At 41.9% G+C, this 17019-nt stretch overlaps 1 protein-coding gene across 1 annotated transcript in view; it reads left to right on the forward strand.

Annotated features, from left to right (window-relative positions):
* EGFLAM (EGF like, fibronectin type III and laminin G domains) overlaps positions 1–17019 on the forward strand; it is a 72484-nt gene that overhangs the window by 40036 nt on the left and 15429 nt on the right. The window contains exons 8-15 of the mRNA XM_066181075.1: positions 1180–1295; positions 1564–1891; positions 4379–4479; positions 5712–5812; positions 6898–7042; positions 8872–9061; positions 12812–12937; positions 13695–13938. Of these exons, the coding sequence (XP_066037172.1) occupies positions 1180–1295; positions 1564–1891; positions 4379–4479; positions 5712–5812; positions 6898–7042; positions 8872–9061; positions 12812–12937; positions 13695–13938 (1351 nt within the window). The remainder of the gene's footprint in view (positions 1–1179; positions 1296–1563; positions 1892–4378; positions 4480–5711; positions 5813–6897; positions 7043–8871; positions 9062–12811; positions 12938–13694; positions 13939–17019) is intronic.

A 17019-nucleotide genomic window follows, 5' to 3' on the forward strand; every position in this document is an offset into this window, starting at 1 on the left:
GATTTAGGTAAGTATGCTCAGCTCAGTAGGGAGACTTTGCAAATGGAAGGTTTGCTTATGCTTTTAAGTGATGGCAAAATATTGTATGGAAAAGGCAGATATATGAGTCTGTTGTTTTAATGGTTTAATGGTATCTGTTCTCAGCCTTGCTGAAATTACAAGTAACTGTAATGATTTTGTTGCTTTTACTATATTTCTTCATGACCTGGTGAACTTTAGTAGTTTAAAAGCACAAATGATTGTTTAGGCAGAATTTGCAATGTAAAGTACAGAAAAGTACAGATACTTTCTATGGAATAGAAATGAGGATCCTCTTACTGTTTAAACTGTCCATTCCTAGCCCAGAGTCCTCCAAAGCACAGTTCAGCACTCCAGGAAGTGGCAGAAGTAGATTATGTACATGAAAAACACATGGTCCTAGAATCATGGAATATCCTGAATTGGAAGGGACCAACAAAAGTAATTGAGTCCAACTCTCAGCCCTGCACAGGACAGCCCCAGTAATCCCACCATGTGCCTGAGAGAATTGTCCCAGTGCTTCTTGAGCTCTGTCAGGCTGGTGCTGTGACTACTTCCCTGGGAAGCCTGTTCCAGTGCCCCACCCACCCTCTGGGTGAAGATGTTTGTACATGTTTCTTGTTTCAAGGTGCTAAAATGTATCTTAAAAAATAGTCTAGGAATACACATTGGACTCTAATTTCAGGAGTTTTGGGATCAGTGGAAGTAGATTTACTCCTAAACAGTGTATCTTACCTGTGCCCATCTTTTTTGCAGTACCAATAAGGCAGATACAAAACTGTATTTCCAAAAGGGAAAAGTTTGACCAAAAAAATTTAGTCATTAAAATGCTGTGCATGCCAAAAAAGTCTGAAATCTCTGTCCTGGAAAAATTATGAATACAGGTTAGTTTGCAGACGGAGAACTGAGCTTTGCTTGCTTTATTTGTTTAATCACCTAGTAAGTGACTAAATTAAGGTCTTCACTTTGTTTTAAGTTGTGTGTATATCACTTGGACAGCCACTGCTATCTCCATACTGACCACTTGTGTTGTCTGTACAGGATGAACATAAGCGTCACTTCAGATTTAAGTGTTGTGAATCAGGGAGCTGGTAAGATCTGAATTGCTGTGTGCAAAGAGAAAAAATATATGAACTGAAAATGCCATTTATGTCTTCTCAGGCTCTGAGGAGTTAGGAAGTGGAAGCTATGGGCATCGGTACGTCACAGGCACAGTCACTGGTGATGGTGATGGATTTGATATTGATGATTCAGACTATGACATTTATATAGAAGAGGTAAATGTCAAGATTTCGCTTTGCCACTTCTGTTTTCTTTATACTCTGGATATTTTAAAGTGTCCGGTCCTGTCAGGAATTTTAATATCTGATGTTAAGTGCTTAGATATAGTGATGTGTCACTTCACATTCTTTTTCATTCTTCAGATTCTTTTTCTGCACTGAGGATGAGTTCTTTGCCTCAGATCTGTATCTTGAAAGGTATTAATGTAATTTCCCCATAGCATTTTAGTTTTACTGAATTGATGGGTTTTTTACTTCCTTTCAGCTCAGACCGCTTCCTGCTATTAAAGGAGGCAACAGAAAATTTCTGGTCGAAACTAAGGTCACGCCAGAGTCTAGTTCCAGGCTCCTGTCACGGGTCCTTACAACCACTTCTGAACCCACTACTTCCATCACACAACCTTCAACCACAACGAGGGGGAGCACCATGTGGGCAGCGAGGAGGGGCACCGTATCCTCTGCGGTGCGCCTCTTGGACCTGTCCTGTGATGAGGCCGTGTGCTCTGCTGACAGCTTCTGCATCAACGACTATGACCGGGGTGGCTCCCGCTGCCACTGCAACCTGGGAAAAGGAGGGGAGACGTGTGAGGAAGGTAGTTTTCTGTGTGTCCACTGCTGCTGGCTGCTCTTTGAGTCACAGAGCAGCTTTGCAAAAGACCCACCAATGTGCACTTTGGGAATAGCCAGCTGGGCTTTGTGGATCCCTACAAATCTCAGTTCAGGCATCACCACCTTTGCTTTTGTTTTCCTCATTGAGATAGGAAAAAGTTATTCCTTAGTAAAGCTGAATGCAGAACCTGTGTAAAGATGCACAGGGGAGGTTAATCCTCCTTCCCCCACCTCAGACTCAGGGGATGATGGAGCAGGTGTGTTGTTGATCATCCAGGTGTGTCAGAATCCAATCATGGTACCCTCAGCTGGAAGCTGAAGACATTCAGCCCCTCTTTGACAATTGCCCCTCTGACAATTGACAGCAGCTGAAGCCCTGAACCAGCCCCATTTTCTGTGTGGTCCAGATGATGCTGGTCCCACAGCAGGGATGTGAGAGCACCCCCATTGTAAAACTACCTCCAGAGGAAACTTTCCCCATGGTCTGCAGGTCTGCAGTGCAGCACTCCGGTCAGGCAAACTGGAGCAAGGGGGGAGCAAAATATCCCCAGTTCAAAAAGCATGTCCTGAAGGCTATGTCAATGTGAGGAAGTGTGTTGACTCAATCAGGACTTGCCACCCATCCTGTTGCCTCTTTTCAGGGCAGCTGAGCCACGGCAAGAACTTGCTGAGCTGAAGGAGGCTGTCCTGCTTCTTTTCCCTTGCTGCCTTCCTGTTCTTTCCCTCTAGAGACCTAAACTCAACCTTTCACTGGACAGATCACCTGGTGAGCCAGTCCAGCTCCCTCACCAGGCCATAAGCAGGTTACTTTTTTCTCCTGAAGTAATTTTTCTTCTAGTTTGGTGACTAAGGGGTCAGATGAATACAAGGGCACACAAAAAGAAAATGTCCCGTTGGTTGTGGTGGTGCTGTTCCTCCAGCTAAGAAAGAGCTGATCTGTCCATCCCTCTGTGTGCTGATCTGATCTGCCAAGACCCTGCCATCAGGGACCCATGTTTCTTATACAGGGTCATGTTAGACCTTCATGTTGCACAGTGTCATGCATCAGGAATACAGACGCTGAGGGTGCTTTATCTTCAAACTGGAGCGTTGGAACAAGGAGAGCTCCTTCTGAAAACAATCCGTTGTGACTCAGCGACATGGAACAGCTGCAGATATGATTTTAGGCCTTGATCAAGTATGAAGAGTTGAGGATTTATTTGAACTGACAAGGCCATATACAACTTGTAAAGTGGTCTGCTAATATGAGTCCAAACCCTCAGTTTTTCACAGGGGAATGTGTTATTCCAGGGTAAGCATCATGTGCCAATACTCCTTTGTACCGAGTTTGTCTTCAGCAGCCAATATTGTTAAATAATATGTTAATCTGAATGCAAACAGACATTTCTTCATATTCAACAGCTGCATGGCAGTCTCGTCCAGTCAGTTCTGCTTGTGATCAGGACATGAGATAATTGTTCTCTTAGGCTGCGCTCAGATTTGTAGCGCCAGTCCCCTTCACCTCAGTCTAAAATGTACGCCTTGCAAGCAAAAACTCTGAGTGAACTCTCCCCAGATTCAAAAACTGACTGAGAAAAGCACACTCAGTATTTAAATAGCAGAGATGAATAGGACTCCTTATCCTTCCTTCCTCGTCAGGCTTAAATCCAGTGTGAATATAAAAACTCAGGCCTGAAACTGTGTCTATCCTCAGTGCTTCTTAGGAGAATAAGCTGCAAAGGTAATTTTACAGCTGACAGTGGCTAGAAGTAAGACATCTCTGATTTTCATTTTCCCTTGGAGTCAGAGTCTAACACAAGACAGCAAAGGGTAAGGGTTGATAATGCCACTTGACAAGAGCAATAAAAAGAGCTACTGTTGCAGCCAAGGATGGAAAGATGCCTGCAGGGTCTCTCTTCTCCCCATCGCTCCTTTTAGCTTCTGCCCTGAGCTGACTTGAGAGAAGTGCTAGAAGCTGCTGGACTGTTATGAGACATCCACTGATTCTCCAGATGCTGGCTGCAGCAGCTACAGAGCAGCAGTGACTAATGCTGCCTAGAGTCTGGCTGTATTTCCTACGTGTGTTTTTATAATCCTGCAGAACAGAAAATTACTTTGTCATCTTTTTCTTAAATGAATTCTTAAAGAAGATGAATGTAAAGTTGATGGGTTCTGTCTTCCATAACAAGGATGAAAACCTGGACAAAATTTTCTTTGAATTCTCAGATTAAACTATTGAGCATTATTTGGCCCTCAGTATCCTGAGTCTTTCCAAGTTCACCAGGTCCTTGGGAATAAAGGAATTAGCTGTAAAAAGTGGTGGGAGGGAAAGGTAATAGGTTAAGTGATTGTTGTCTGCTGCTGACAAGTGGTTGTCTCTGGAGGAACTCTGCCTTCCATTGCCACTTGATGTTATCTAGTACTAAATGTCTATATTGATTTTTATATGGAAGAAAACTGCTAAATAACATGCTTCCCTCTTTGCTTTTCAGACATTAGTATCCAGTATCCTCAGTTCTCTGGCTACTCATATATCACCTTTGAACCACTGAAAAAGTCCTATCAGACATTTCAAATTACTGTTGAATTCAGGGTAAGTTTAAGCAATTCTCACACTAGCGCTTTAAATTTTATTTACTTACTCTGATGCAGTGGACGATAGAATAGTAACTTAGCTGCAGTATGGCTTCAGTGTGATTGTAGTGAACCTATGCATAACCTTCGTCTGCAAAGATCTGGCTTAACCCTCAGTGAATGTAAATGAAGTTTGTAAGCAGCTGAAGGGTTTTCATCTGTTGTTGGTAGGCACTGCATGAGAGAATCCCTGGGACTAGTAACCGTGGACTAGCAGCAATGTACATTGGCAAGGTTATAGTCAGGTGGATGAGCTACAGGCTGAAGAACACATAGAATTTTTGTGAATTAGAGTTTGAACATGGTATGCAGTATTTTTGTGGACAGGAGATTATGATCCTGCCATACTGAGCAAAACACTGCCCTATATATAGCATTCCTTTCCCACCCTGCAGGATTTCAGTGGACATTATTTTCTCCCTGTGAAGTTTGGGACATGGGTTACTAATACATTCATGATACCATGCTACTTAAAATACAGGTCTAAAGTGGGGATACATCCCACACTGGCTTGTGTTAGTGCTCTCTGTTCATTGTGGAGAGAACGTGTGGGGCTGCCCCTAGGGACGGTGGCCAAGCTTTTGGATGCATCGCCACCCCCACACAAAGCAGACTCACCAGCCTCAACGGTCTGGGAAGGAGATTGTTACTAAGGCAGCCGCAATCAGTTGCTTCAGTGGTGATCTTACACCCCTCTTACAATTTGTCATTTTAAAATGCAGGATGGCTGCAAAAAGCCACTGTGTCAGCTGCTATGAGCATATGGAGAAATGCTGCCAGCACAGACTGTTTGGCTTGAGGAGTGTCAGTCTCATGGAACATGTAAAGTTGGGTGCATGTATTCATGCACAGTGCGTCTGATGTGTCTACACTTACCAGGCTTGCTAGGACATTCTTGCTAGACTTTTTACTCAGGAGTCTCATATGGGATACGTCTGACAGTCTTTAATATTTCCAGGCTTTTTTTCAAGTCTGACAGTATTACACCTTAACCATTAAGGCAGTGATTTGCTGTGTTTTTCAAATGCAGGATTCAAAACTGATCAAACAATTTCTGATTCTGCAAGTTAAAAACGCATTCTGAAAATGATGACCCTTTTCTGGGTCATCTGGAGAAAAGTCCCCCACTGCTGCTTGCTTTTATCTGTAATTGTGAAGCTTTGATTTTTCATGTTGACGCCATGATTGCAGGCTGAATCTGAAGATGGTTTGCTGCTGTACTGTGGAGAAAATGAACATGGTCGTGGTGATTTTATGTCACTGGCAATTATCCGACACAGCCTCCAGTTCAGGTAAAAGCTTCATCCTAAATCTCATGTAAAGAGAAAGGGCTATCACTGCCTCCTGGGACTGCCATATGTGATGAATATCTCCAGTGTCTTTGACTTCTGCCCCATACAGTGCACCAAATGGACAGTGTAATTTCATTTAAGAGTTCTTCAATACCTTTTTCTCTCATCCTTCTTTAGTGTGTGAACATGTTCCCTGTTGAGCTCTTTTATTCAGGCCTCAGTGTAAAGGCAAAATGATCAGTTTTCTTTAAGGCATTTTTCTGGGGCTCTTAGCTATGTTACCAGAAATGCCAGTGAGCCACTGTATTTGCTAAGCTGAGGGTATATTGATAGTGTATTGACTCAGTGTTTTGCTTCACAGAAAGACTTGCAGATAATGTAGCAAAACAAAGGATGTAATGCCAGCAAGGGGCCAGGAACTTCATCTCATGTACCTTGTTTAGATGATACTTTGTTTACGTTTTTTAAATTAAGATGCAGAGTGTTTCTTGCAGTCTGATAGATATTAAGCAAGTGAAAAATTATTTCCAGGATCTCCTTACTTGGGAGGATGAGTCCTTTGAAAGTGGGGAATAACAAAAGTGGGTGAAGTGTCTTAGTTGTGTTTTTGTTCACCTGCATTGCATGACAGTCAGGGAAAATGGGACATTTTGTGCACATTCAGCTCTCATGGAGGTCTTCCTGTCAATCAGTGCTGAGTTTCAAATAGACTAGCGGAGTTATTAATGTGGCACTGTCTTTCACCAGGGAGCTAGAAAAATTCCCAGGGGAAATGACTGTGATAGCAGGAACTCAGATTATAATACTCTCCATCTTGAAACAGTTTCAGCTGTTGGCAAGCTTAGCAATGCACTTGGTATGGACCGAGAATGCAAAATCTTCTGCATGTTAGAAAGACAGATAATGAAGTTTGAAACTTGGAACAGATCTTATGTAGACTTGCTGTCTGATCTTGCTGTGCTATTACGTAGTGTGGAACAGAGAGGTCCCTGAGAGCAAAAAGAATATTTGGAGTTAAAAAACAACTTCTGGTTATTTGGTTAATATAAGATTATCACCTTGCCCTCTCTTTATCATGCTCCCAGGTTCAACTGTGGCACTGGAGTTGGAGTCATAACAAGTGAAAACAAGATCAAGCTGGGGAACTGGCACAGTGTCACATTGTTCAGAGATGGGGTGAATGGCTGGCTCAGAATGGACAACAATGCTCCAGTAACAGGAAAATCTCAGGTTGGTAATCCTGCCTCTGTGGCTCGGTCTTCGGGTCTCTCAAGGTTATGATGATGTTTCTTTTCTTGCCACCAGAAGCCTGATCAGATTTAAAAGGTGCAGTTTTATTTATTGGTGTTAAGACATTTAGTGAACTAGGATCAGAGTACAGATTACTCTTCCAAATAAATAATCTAGAAATCACAGAGAGAAATATCTCAGGGCTGAATCCCATGACAGTTTCCCTGTTGTGCTCCATGTTTGCTCTGCCACACTTTCACTACCCTCTGCCAGTCTCAAATACAAGCTATTGTAAGTTTACCAAATCGTACAGCTGCTATCCCTGATTGCTTTCTTTTTCCAGCCTCAGAGAGCTGCTCTGCTTCCTCAGACACAAAAATTAGATGCAGATGAGTATATATTTATATCTAATATGCATATTTCCTCACAAGATTTGTGTACAGAGGTGTAATTACACGCATATTCTGGACAAAGATTTAAGCATAGTAATGGAGGTAGACATTCTGCCCTGACTTGTGTTAACACCAGCAAGTTCATACAAGGCTTACAAGATAAAATGTAAAACAGGAAGATGCTTTGACTTACTCATCTGTTGCTGGGCCAGAAAACAAAATTAAGGCACTGGAAGAAAAGGCAATTTAAAATTGTTTCAGATGTCTTTCCTCTGATAGCTACTATTAACATACCTTCCCTAGCCCTGAAAGAAAGCAACTTCAGATGTCTTATTACTTTCCACTTTAATGTGCAGGCACTGAAGGGGAAAAAATTGCAGTGCATTGAGTTCTCATCAGCTGGAAGTGTCAGAGGAAAGAATTTCAGTGTGTCATGTGTTGCTGTTGCCATTGCTGTGAGGCCATGCAAAGGGCAGATGTGAATCCGGGGAGATACGTACAGCTTCTGCAGTGTACTGTGCAAGTGAACACCTGCAGACTCAATAACCTCAGCTTATTTAGCATGGCGAAATACAGGCTATGGTGATAGAATAGAATTTGTTGTTATAAACGCTATGTGGGCAGGGGTGAAAAATCCTGAAAGATTTTAGACTAGAGGTCAGTGCTGTCAATAGCAAAGGATGGGAAAAACTGGCTCTGAATAACTGAGAATTTTGAATGTTTTCTTCTAAAGGTCTGTGGGATTTTGAAAGAACTGTTGAGTAGGACGCAAAAGTTATATTTTGATCAGTTGGTGGAAGGAATTTTGACTCAATTTGCCACAGTATCATGGTGTTCGGGTCAGTGGTCCAAAAAGGTTCTGTTGGTTTTTGATGTTTTTTGTTCTTGCTTCTGCATTGTAGCAATTTTAGTAAACTTGTATATGTAGGTTTCTATAGATTTGTTAAAGAGATGGGCTGTACATGTAGCAATGGTGAAGTGAGCAGAATCCTGCTGAAGTTGTGATTTTATTGGCTTTTGCCCTTTCTTTGTTTTTTACCTCTTTTTTGTAATTTCAGTATTAATCAATAGTGAACTCATTGGCCTGTCCCTCAGGGCTTAGGGTTTAGAAGACAAACAATTTTTGGCAAAAGGAAAGGAAGAAATTGCAGCAAAAGACAGACCATGCTTTCTCCTCTAAACAGTGATTTTTAGTCTTTTTTATTGTGCTTTTAAGTAGTTCATGTTATTGTGATGGGATGTGGGTGAAAAAGGTTGATTTCAAAAGGTGGACTGATTTGGGGAATGACTAACGGGAAGGATTTACCAATGAACAGCCGACATATTCGCTGACAAATTTCTTCATGAGGAAAGAATTGATTGTAAACCACTGTAGCGTAATGATTTCTCCTGTGTTATATCTGTTACACAGCATTCTGTGCTATTCTCTCGCCCCAGGGTCAGTACAGCAAAGTTACGTTCCAGACCCCATTCTACGTTGGCGGAGCTCCCAGCGTGTACTGGCTGGTCCGTGCCACTGGCACCAACCGTGGGTTCCAGGGCTGCGTCCAGGCTCTCAGCATCAATGGAAAGATGATCGATATGAGACCCTGGCCATTAGGGAAAGCTCTCAGTGGTGCTGATGTTGGTGAGTGAAATGGTGTGGGGTTTTTAAACAGTGACTAACCCAGGGTTACTTTTTATCCTGTTGGAACAAATTGAGCCACAGTCCAGGTTTGGGAGCTGGAAGGGACCCACCACGGTCTCTATTTTTGGCCTGGTTTTCCTCTGTTCTTTTGCACATTGCTCATTCTGGGTCTGGAGTAGGAGAGTTCATCACGCTGTGCAAGCAAGCTCTTAGTGGACACACTTACTGTGCACAATAAATAGTAAGCCTATTTTCATGAGCAAACAGTAAGATCTGTGTTGCAGATATCGTTACGACTGCACCAGTACTTCTGCCAGCATCTCTCATGGTGCCTCTTCATGCCCCTGACTGACACAGTTCTGTCTTCAGAAATCAACAGTATATATGCTGGGCTTGCATTTGAAACAATACAGACCCAACAAAATGTGTTTTGCCTAAAGACATCATTGCACTTGGCCAAAGTAGTCCATGGATCTCTCAGACCCACAGCAGCCTTTTCATTTTACAGAGGGCTTTGTCTTACACCCAACCACTGATGAAGCATATAGGCTTTCCTGTATACCATCCTTAGTTTTGCTGTCCAGAGTCATGGTATGATTTAAAAATACCTTGGAATAAATACTTCTAGCAGCTTTATGAAGTGTCACTATAACATTGCTTTCCCTTCCCTTTTACCTTGCCTGCACAGAGTAAAAGATGGAGAAGTAGGGAAGCTAATTAACTAGTCCTGTTTTATTTATTTCATCTATTTCATCCATTTAATGGGCACTTGAAAAAAAGCAGGGCAACAAAATCCTTGCTTTAATACCAGTCTAAACAGTGTAAGAGTTAAGAGTAAACCCAAGACAGAAGGCAAGTGGTAACAGTGAGAAATAGATTCCTTACCGCTGAACTCTCCCTGCCATGCTTCAGCCACAAAGTCATCTTTCTTCTCTTCTGTAGCTGTGCGTTTGACATCCCAAGAAGGAAATGATTTATGAGAAACTTCTTAACAATTGCTCTGTATTCTCTAGATAACATGGCCAAACTTCTGTGCAATATAGGGGTAGAGCAGACTGGCCCAAGAAACAGTTGCTGAAAAGAGTTAGGTTTTGGAAGCAGAGCATAATTTCACAATAGAGTGAGAATCTATGGAATTTAGACAGATGGAAGGCCTGCTAAACTTCTGTAGCCTTAATCTCTGTTGCCTTTTGGGATGCAGCTAGCTTCATTCCCATCCATGAATGCTCCACATACTACTGCATTAACAATCAACATCAATGAAAATAAATGCTCTGCTCTGCTATGTGTGACCCGAAGCTGACTGATAAAGCCTTACTGTCCTTTTATGACTGCACACATTTTTATGAAACTGTACTAGAAGAGACTTGCAAACAATAGGTCATGTAAGTATAACTTAAAATAAAAAAAACTGCAAGTAAACTCTGCTGGGGTTTAGGAAAGACTTTTGCCTGTCAGTCACCTGGAGTTTTGTTTTTTCTGTTGGCACAGTATATAAACCAGGGGTGCTGTGCTACATGGATCCCAGAACTGAGGGGGAGGAGGAGAGGGCTGCATCCATCTCTGTGCTCTCTCTTCTGGCTATAGCAGAGATCCCACTGGACTGTGAGCTGAGGGGCCATCAGAGGAGGCACCGCTTGTGGTTTGGAGTGGGAATGGCAGGGTCCAGGACTCCTGGTGCAGCTTCTCTCCTCCTTCATCTGCCATTGCAGCCAAGCCAATGCTGCCACCACACTTGTAGTTTGCCTCTTCAGCATAGTTACCTCACCTGTGCTGGCCCAAAGGCTGTGAAAAGTCACTGGGACATTGGGAGAGCAGCCTGTCCTTAAATACCAAGACTGCTCCAGTTCAAGCTGTTTCTCAAACCAGGGATCCCCTGACTGGTCCTACTGCTGTTGTATTCCTTGTTCTTCTCTGTTCTCAAAGGCTTTAACTCTGATCTGTTTGAAAATACTGCCAACATTGATTAACACTGGAGCAGATGCAGAAAAGATGAGCATTGTCTTGGTTTTCTGTTTGTGTCTTCACACTTGATGCATAGAGATCCTTGTTTACACACATCTTGGCTCTGTTTCCTTGCCTATAAAATAGAGCTAGTGCTATTCTGTCAGTGTCATGATAATTGGTGAGCATATGAGGAATCTGTGGGACAAGATACTTGTCCTGCCTTGGTTCACTTGTGGTCATTGCAGTGCAGACCAGAAGGGGAAAAGATAGCTCAGTGAGCACTGCCAGCACCCCTGTCGCCGTGGCTGGGCATGGGGCAGATGTAACTGCCCCCTTCCATGGAGGAGCATTTTTTCCTCTCTGGGGGACTTGAATGTTTTGTCTGTGCTCCTCAGGTTAGCCCTGGAGTCCTGTGTCGTGGCTGCTGTCCTCAGACCTTCCCTCCATACAATGAAAAGTGGTCCTGGTAGGAGATTGGTAGATCATGGTAGGAGATGTGCAATATGAGACAAGTCTGGTCTGTCAGGGAATTGTACCAGATGAACTGTGTGTTGTTACTTCTTCTGTTCTGAGTTAGTTAGAAAAGGTTGTTTTCCACTGTGGAGAGCAGAGGATTGGGATGGAACAGCACATCAGCCGTTTATATCTGCATATTTTTTTGTGGCTTTCTTCCTGGCTTTGGGATGGGAATTCAAACTGTAGAGCTGGTGCTGTACAAACACCAGTGCCTTGCTGAAGGTGTAGAGACCCGCTCTTGAAACCGTCCTTGCAATCAGGGTGCTGTGTTTAAACAAACAAAAAAAGGGCATATCTCCTTCTTGCAATAGTTTTTCAAGACTTCTCTTAATCACCTCAAATTGCAAAACTGTTCCCCAGTGCTTATTGTCAGAACTGCCTCATGAAAACTTTGTCATCTCAGAGGTTATACTTCTACCACACTCCCTCAAAATAAATGTGTAATTCTTAGTTTGCTATAAAACACTAAGCCCCTCCAAATGGCGTGTTTACCACTGTACACCACAAAAGTCTTACTTGGTCTTTCTTAATGTATGCAATCAGGTTGTTACTATTGACAAGGAGAGAGTTATTTGGTCAGAAACTGAAGAAGAAAATAAATTCAACAAGAACTTTGATCAGAAGTACATTTGATGGTTGCATAGTCTGACTTTATTGATACCAGTTTTAAGAATCGAATGAGAATTTATTTGTCCTAGAACAATTTCAGCTAAAATCCAGCAAGAAGAAGTAACCTCCTTGTTACTTAAGTTGATGTGCCAGCATAGTAGAGATACTTCTTAAAAAGCCCATATGTCGATGATATGGATCCTGTTTTGTGTGGACAAGAGAGTTGACAACCTCATTCTGGCTAATAAGATTAGTTGATAATGATTAACACCTCCCGTGCTCACCATGGCATGAATTTACAGTGAGCAAAGAAGCACTTCAGATAATTTAAGTTAAACAAGGCATGGTGCTTGTAAACAGTTTAGAGAAATTTGTATCTTAGGAGAAAATAAGAAGAAGAGCAGACAGTAAGTAATCCAGGGAATGACTAAAAGTTACATCTATCATGGTTTGCTTGTAAGAGCTACTTTCTGCTATTTATAAGGTCTCTTGCTGGTCTCATATTAAAAAAATACTAATAATCAAGTACCCTTCTCTAAATTGCACACCATTTGACAAATTGGGAAAGAATCTAGGCAGAAGACCAAATTGTGTTGGTTAACAACCACAATCAACAGCCAAATAAATCTTCTTTGACAAACTTTTCTGATGAATTGATGTTCTAACTCCTTTGTTTAGGTGAGTGTAGCAGTGGCATCTGTGATGAGGCAGCCTGCATCAACAGTGGCACTTGTACTGCAAGCAAAGCAGATTCTTATATTTGCCTTTGTCCTCTTGGATTTAAAGGTCATCATTGTGAGGAAGGTGAGTGGATGCTGGAATACCTCTTTCTTTGTGTATGTTATTTAGTGTTCAATGTGTTTTCCACTTAGAGACTCCCGAGGAGGTCTCATACTGTTACACTGACAGAAGAGAATACTTGTTACTTCATCTTTTTAAAGTCACATACTGAAACCCTTCCCTTACTGCTTTGGAGCTACATCCAGCTCCTGCATAATCTGTGATTAGATCTGTGATTAATTCTCAAACCTCTTTGCTTATTTAAACTAACTGTGCTTAAACATCTTTAAATTCCTATTCAGAAGTTAAAATAATGTACCACTCCACAGCTACACATTAATTCTAAAAAATTCTAAAATACCCACCTTTCTCCTAAAACCAGTGTCAGTTGTATATTTTGAAATGCAAAAGACATAATGTCAATTTCCTGCTAGTATCCGAGATACAAGCAGTAAAATATATGCGACAGTATTTTCTATGCTGTAGAACTTTTCACACCACCACCCACTGTGTGCATGCTTACTACTTTGAAAGGCACTGTTATGAATCACCAAAGAAAAGGTGCACAATGCTTTACAGTACAAATACATCCCTGGAAAAGGAAAGGATTAAGTAGTATTGAGTATGATTAAAAAATACTTTTAATTTAAATGAAAAAAAGCAGGTTGTTTTGCTAAGTGTTAGCTTAAATACTTAATGGAAGGAACAGACACTGGTTGGTAAGGGTCAGTCCTTTATGTCTGAGCCTCAAGTGACCTGCTTGTGATTTCTGGATTTCCAGCACTCACCTTGGCCATACCTCAGTTCAACGAATCCTTAAGATCATTTGCTAGCACACCCTGGCCCTTGGAACCGCAGAATTACCTTTCCTTCATGGAGTTTCAGCTGACATTTCGTCCAGATTCAGAGACTGGCGTCCTTTTGTACAGCTATGACACAGACAGCAAGGACTTCCTCTCCATTACCATGGTGGCTGGCTACGTGGAGTTCAGGTTTGACTGCGGCTCAGGAACAGCTGTTATCAGGTAAATGGTATTGCCTCTGCTTCCTTCCCAACCGTGCCATGGTGCTGGTCCAGGACAGGAGTGGACTGGGAAGAGTCACAGCCTCATGTGTGACTCTTCATGTCAGGCCTGTACACCACATGTACAGACCAAGAGGCCTGTACATGAGGTGTACAGGCCTCTTGGTCTCTAGTGCCTGCTTCTAAGGAAGCACGGAAGCACTAAAATTGTGATCAAGAGGACAGGATTTTCTTCCTGCATCAGCTGAAGTTTCAAAGCTTTGTGCTTTGTATTAGTGCTGATGTCATGTTTGTGTCTGTACGGTATTGCAGTAATTCCCTTCTTGCCCCCATGACACTGCACCGTATTTAGTTAGGGGATCTATAAATATTTTATGCATATACTTTCTAGCCACAGGATTTCACAATATTGATTCTTACATCCCCCTTTCTGGTTTCCAGTTCCAAGCAGGGGTGCCAGGCTGGAGGTGGCACAAGAAGATACACCTCCAGGTCCCTCCACTTCCTCACAGTGCTGTTTTTTGAGGGACCTGAGGCTAGTATCCAATTTATACAACATAAGCTGTCCAAAACATGAATACGTGGTTTATCCTAGTCACCAAGGTTCCCAGACAAACCTTCTGCGAGTGATTCATTGCATCCTAAAATTGATGTCTAGGAGGATAGAAGCAAATGCCCAAATGCCTCAAAAACACTGCTCTACTCTCCCTGTGTAACTGAATGCCCAGTCACTGGGCAACAGTTCCTGGGCTTCCTAAAAAGGCACTGGGCTGAACAGAGGCACTCAGTACCTTGGATATGGCCCAGGAGGCTGCCAGTTTGGCCAGGCTGACCTGATATTTAGAAATTATCTATATAAAGCTTATGCAAAATGTGTACAGTGTCTGGAAGTCTTGCATACCAGTGTTTCCTGTGGATGGGCATCAGAAATTTTAACTACACTGTGATTAGGAAAAATATTCTGATTTTACATTGAATGAGGGCTCAAACAAACAAACTCATTCAGTTTTGCAGACAAAATGAGATACAAAATTTCAAGGGAGCAAATGTAAAATAATGCACAAGCCTAACAATGCGCAGCTGTGGAAAAACTGCTAGTATTGTCAGACAGAAAGATCCTGGAGTCATCATGGATAGTTCTGTGGAAGCAACAGCAAACTGTTTAGAGACAAATACAGAAAGTTAAGTACAATGCAGAGAATTATTAGGAATGGAGTAAGGAAGGATGTGTCTGCTGAAGCCCACAATGCACCCTGTCTTGAAAACTTGCTGCTATTCTGGTCACATCATTTTAAAAGAAAATAGCAAAATTAAAAAGGAAGAGTAGTTTTGACATCCAGAAGAGGGAATGAAACATCTTCCACAACACTTTTCCACAGCAGGACCTTTCAGCCTAAAAAAGAAAGAGTTTGGTGGAAGTATGATAGAGGATTTAAATAATGATTGGTATGGAGATTAATGAGTGTTCTGTATTTTTTGATATGCAAAGAAAATAAGGAACTAAAAAAAATAAGACTTTTTCTTTGGATTTGGTTTTTTTTTCAGAGGAGTACATAAATAAGTTGTGGAAACTAATTGTCACAGCAAGTTACAGATGCCAAAACTATAAATAGGTTAAAAAAAATTGCACAAATTTGAAGAAAGTTCCATTGAGGGAGATCAAAGACAACTGTACGGATGCAGCCTCTGACTCAGGAAATTGCTAAATGACAAGTTGCCGGAAGCTGGGAGGATATATCAAGGGAAGAATCACTTCATACTTGCCCTAGTCTATTCTCTTGTGGAAAAGTGGCAGAAATCCCTAATTCTGGAGACCTTTTCTCCTACTCAGAATAGCCCTTCTTACTACAGCCTTCAATCTTTACTGATTGCAGCGTTCTAATTCCTGTTACTGGCAAGCATAAATTATTAAAGTGGAATTTAGATTTTTCCTTCCTAGAATATTGTAGCACTTCAGAACACCTTGTAACTACTAAAGTTTAACTATGTAGGGTTATAAAATATAGCAAGAGCTGTGAACGTATACCTGGGAGTAGAAACTGCCCCTTTCCATTGGAAAGCAGAAGAGCAAGCTGGCTGCCAGCTACTGGCTGAGCTACATGCACTGGAGAAAAAGAGTGTGGTGAGATGGCTGAGTAATGGGCGAGACTCAGGGAGACCATCAGACTTCACTGAAAATTGTCAGGCTGTCCTGTTAGCTCTTTTTTTCTGGATAAAATGTGCAACTCACACCCTGTCATCAGCTCTGTCAGTGATTAAATAAGACAAATAGATTCCCTGTTTTTCATGCCTGCTTGGTCAATGTTCACTTAAAAGTCTGTCTTAATCATACTACTTCATGCCTACCCTTTGTCTTTAACAGTGGTATAGCTCTGGTCATCCTGATACCTCTGCCATAGGACCACCAGGCTGATAGATAATATAACCAGAACACAGCCATAATAACTTTATAATTAGGATGAGGCAAGCTTATTTGTGTATATCAGCAGCAACAGTCGGAGAGCTGATGCCAGTGAAGGTCGTGTTTTCCTGATGTATCCCAGGATGGAAGCAGCACAGTGTGCTCTGGGGGCTCCACAGGGAGAAGGGATGCTAAGTGGGTGGCCAGATGCAGAACCTGAGCACTGAAATATCTCAGAGGAGAAGTTGTTGGGGTTTTCCTGGGATTACACTTGGCCAAGCAGTCACAGGATTGAGATCTTCACGATCTAGTATATTTTTTAAGCTTTGCTTTACATGGGAAAAAGTAACCCCACAGCACACAAAGAGGCAGGAGTGTTCAAACGCCAGAAGAAAGTGTTACCAAACTTATGCTGGTTTCAAAAAGTCCATGATTCCAAGAAAGAGCTTGCAGCTCTGAAGTGATGACTCTGCAAGGTTTAATCATCCCTGACTGTAATTAAGTGTAGCAAAGCAGGAGGGTTAGCATGATGACGACCTGAGCAGCAGAGGAGATAATGTTTGTATTGCCACTTACTATGTAGTCAAACCTATCTTGTTACTTTGTATGTATACATTGATTTCTTCAAGGTGATTAGATTTCCTTAACTATTGATTTACACAATATAGTTAAACCCTAAAT

This window comes from Chamaea fasciata, unplaced genomic scaffold, assembly GCF_029207755.1.
Source record: "Chamaea fasciata isolate MVZ Bird 193981 ecotype frontalis unplaced genomic scaffold, bChaFas1.0.hap1 SCAF_4, whole genome shotgun sequence".
Taxonomy (NCBI): Eukaryota; Metazoa; Chordata; class Aves; order Passeriformes; family Sylviidae; genus Chamaea; species Chamaea fasciata.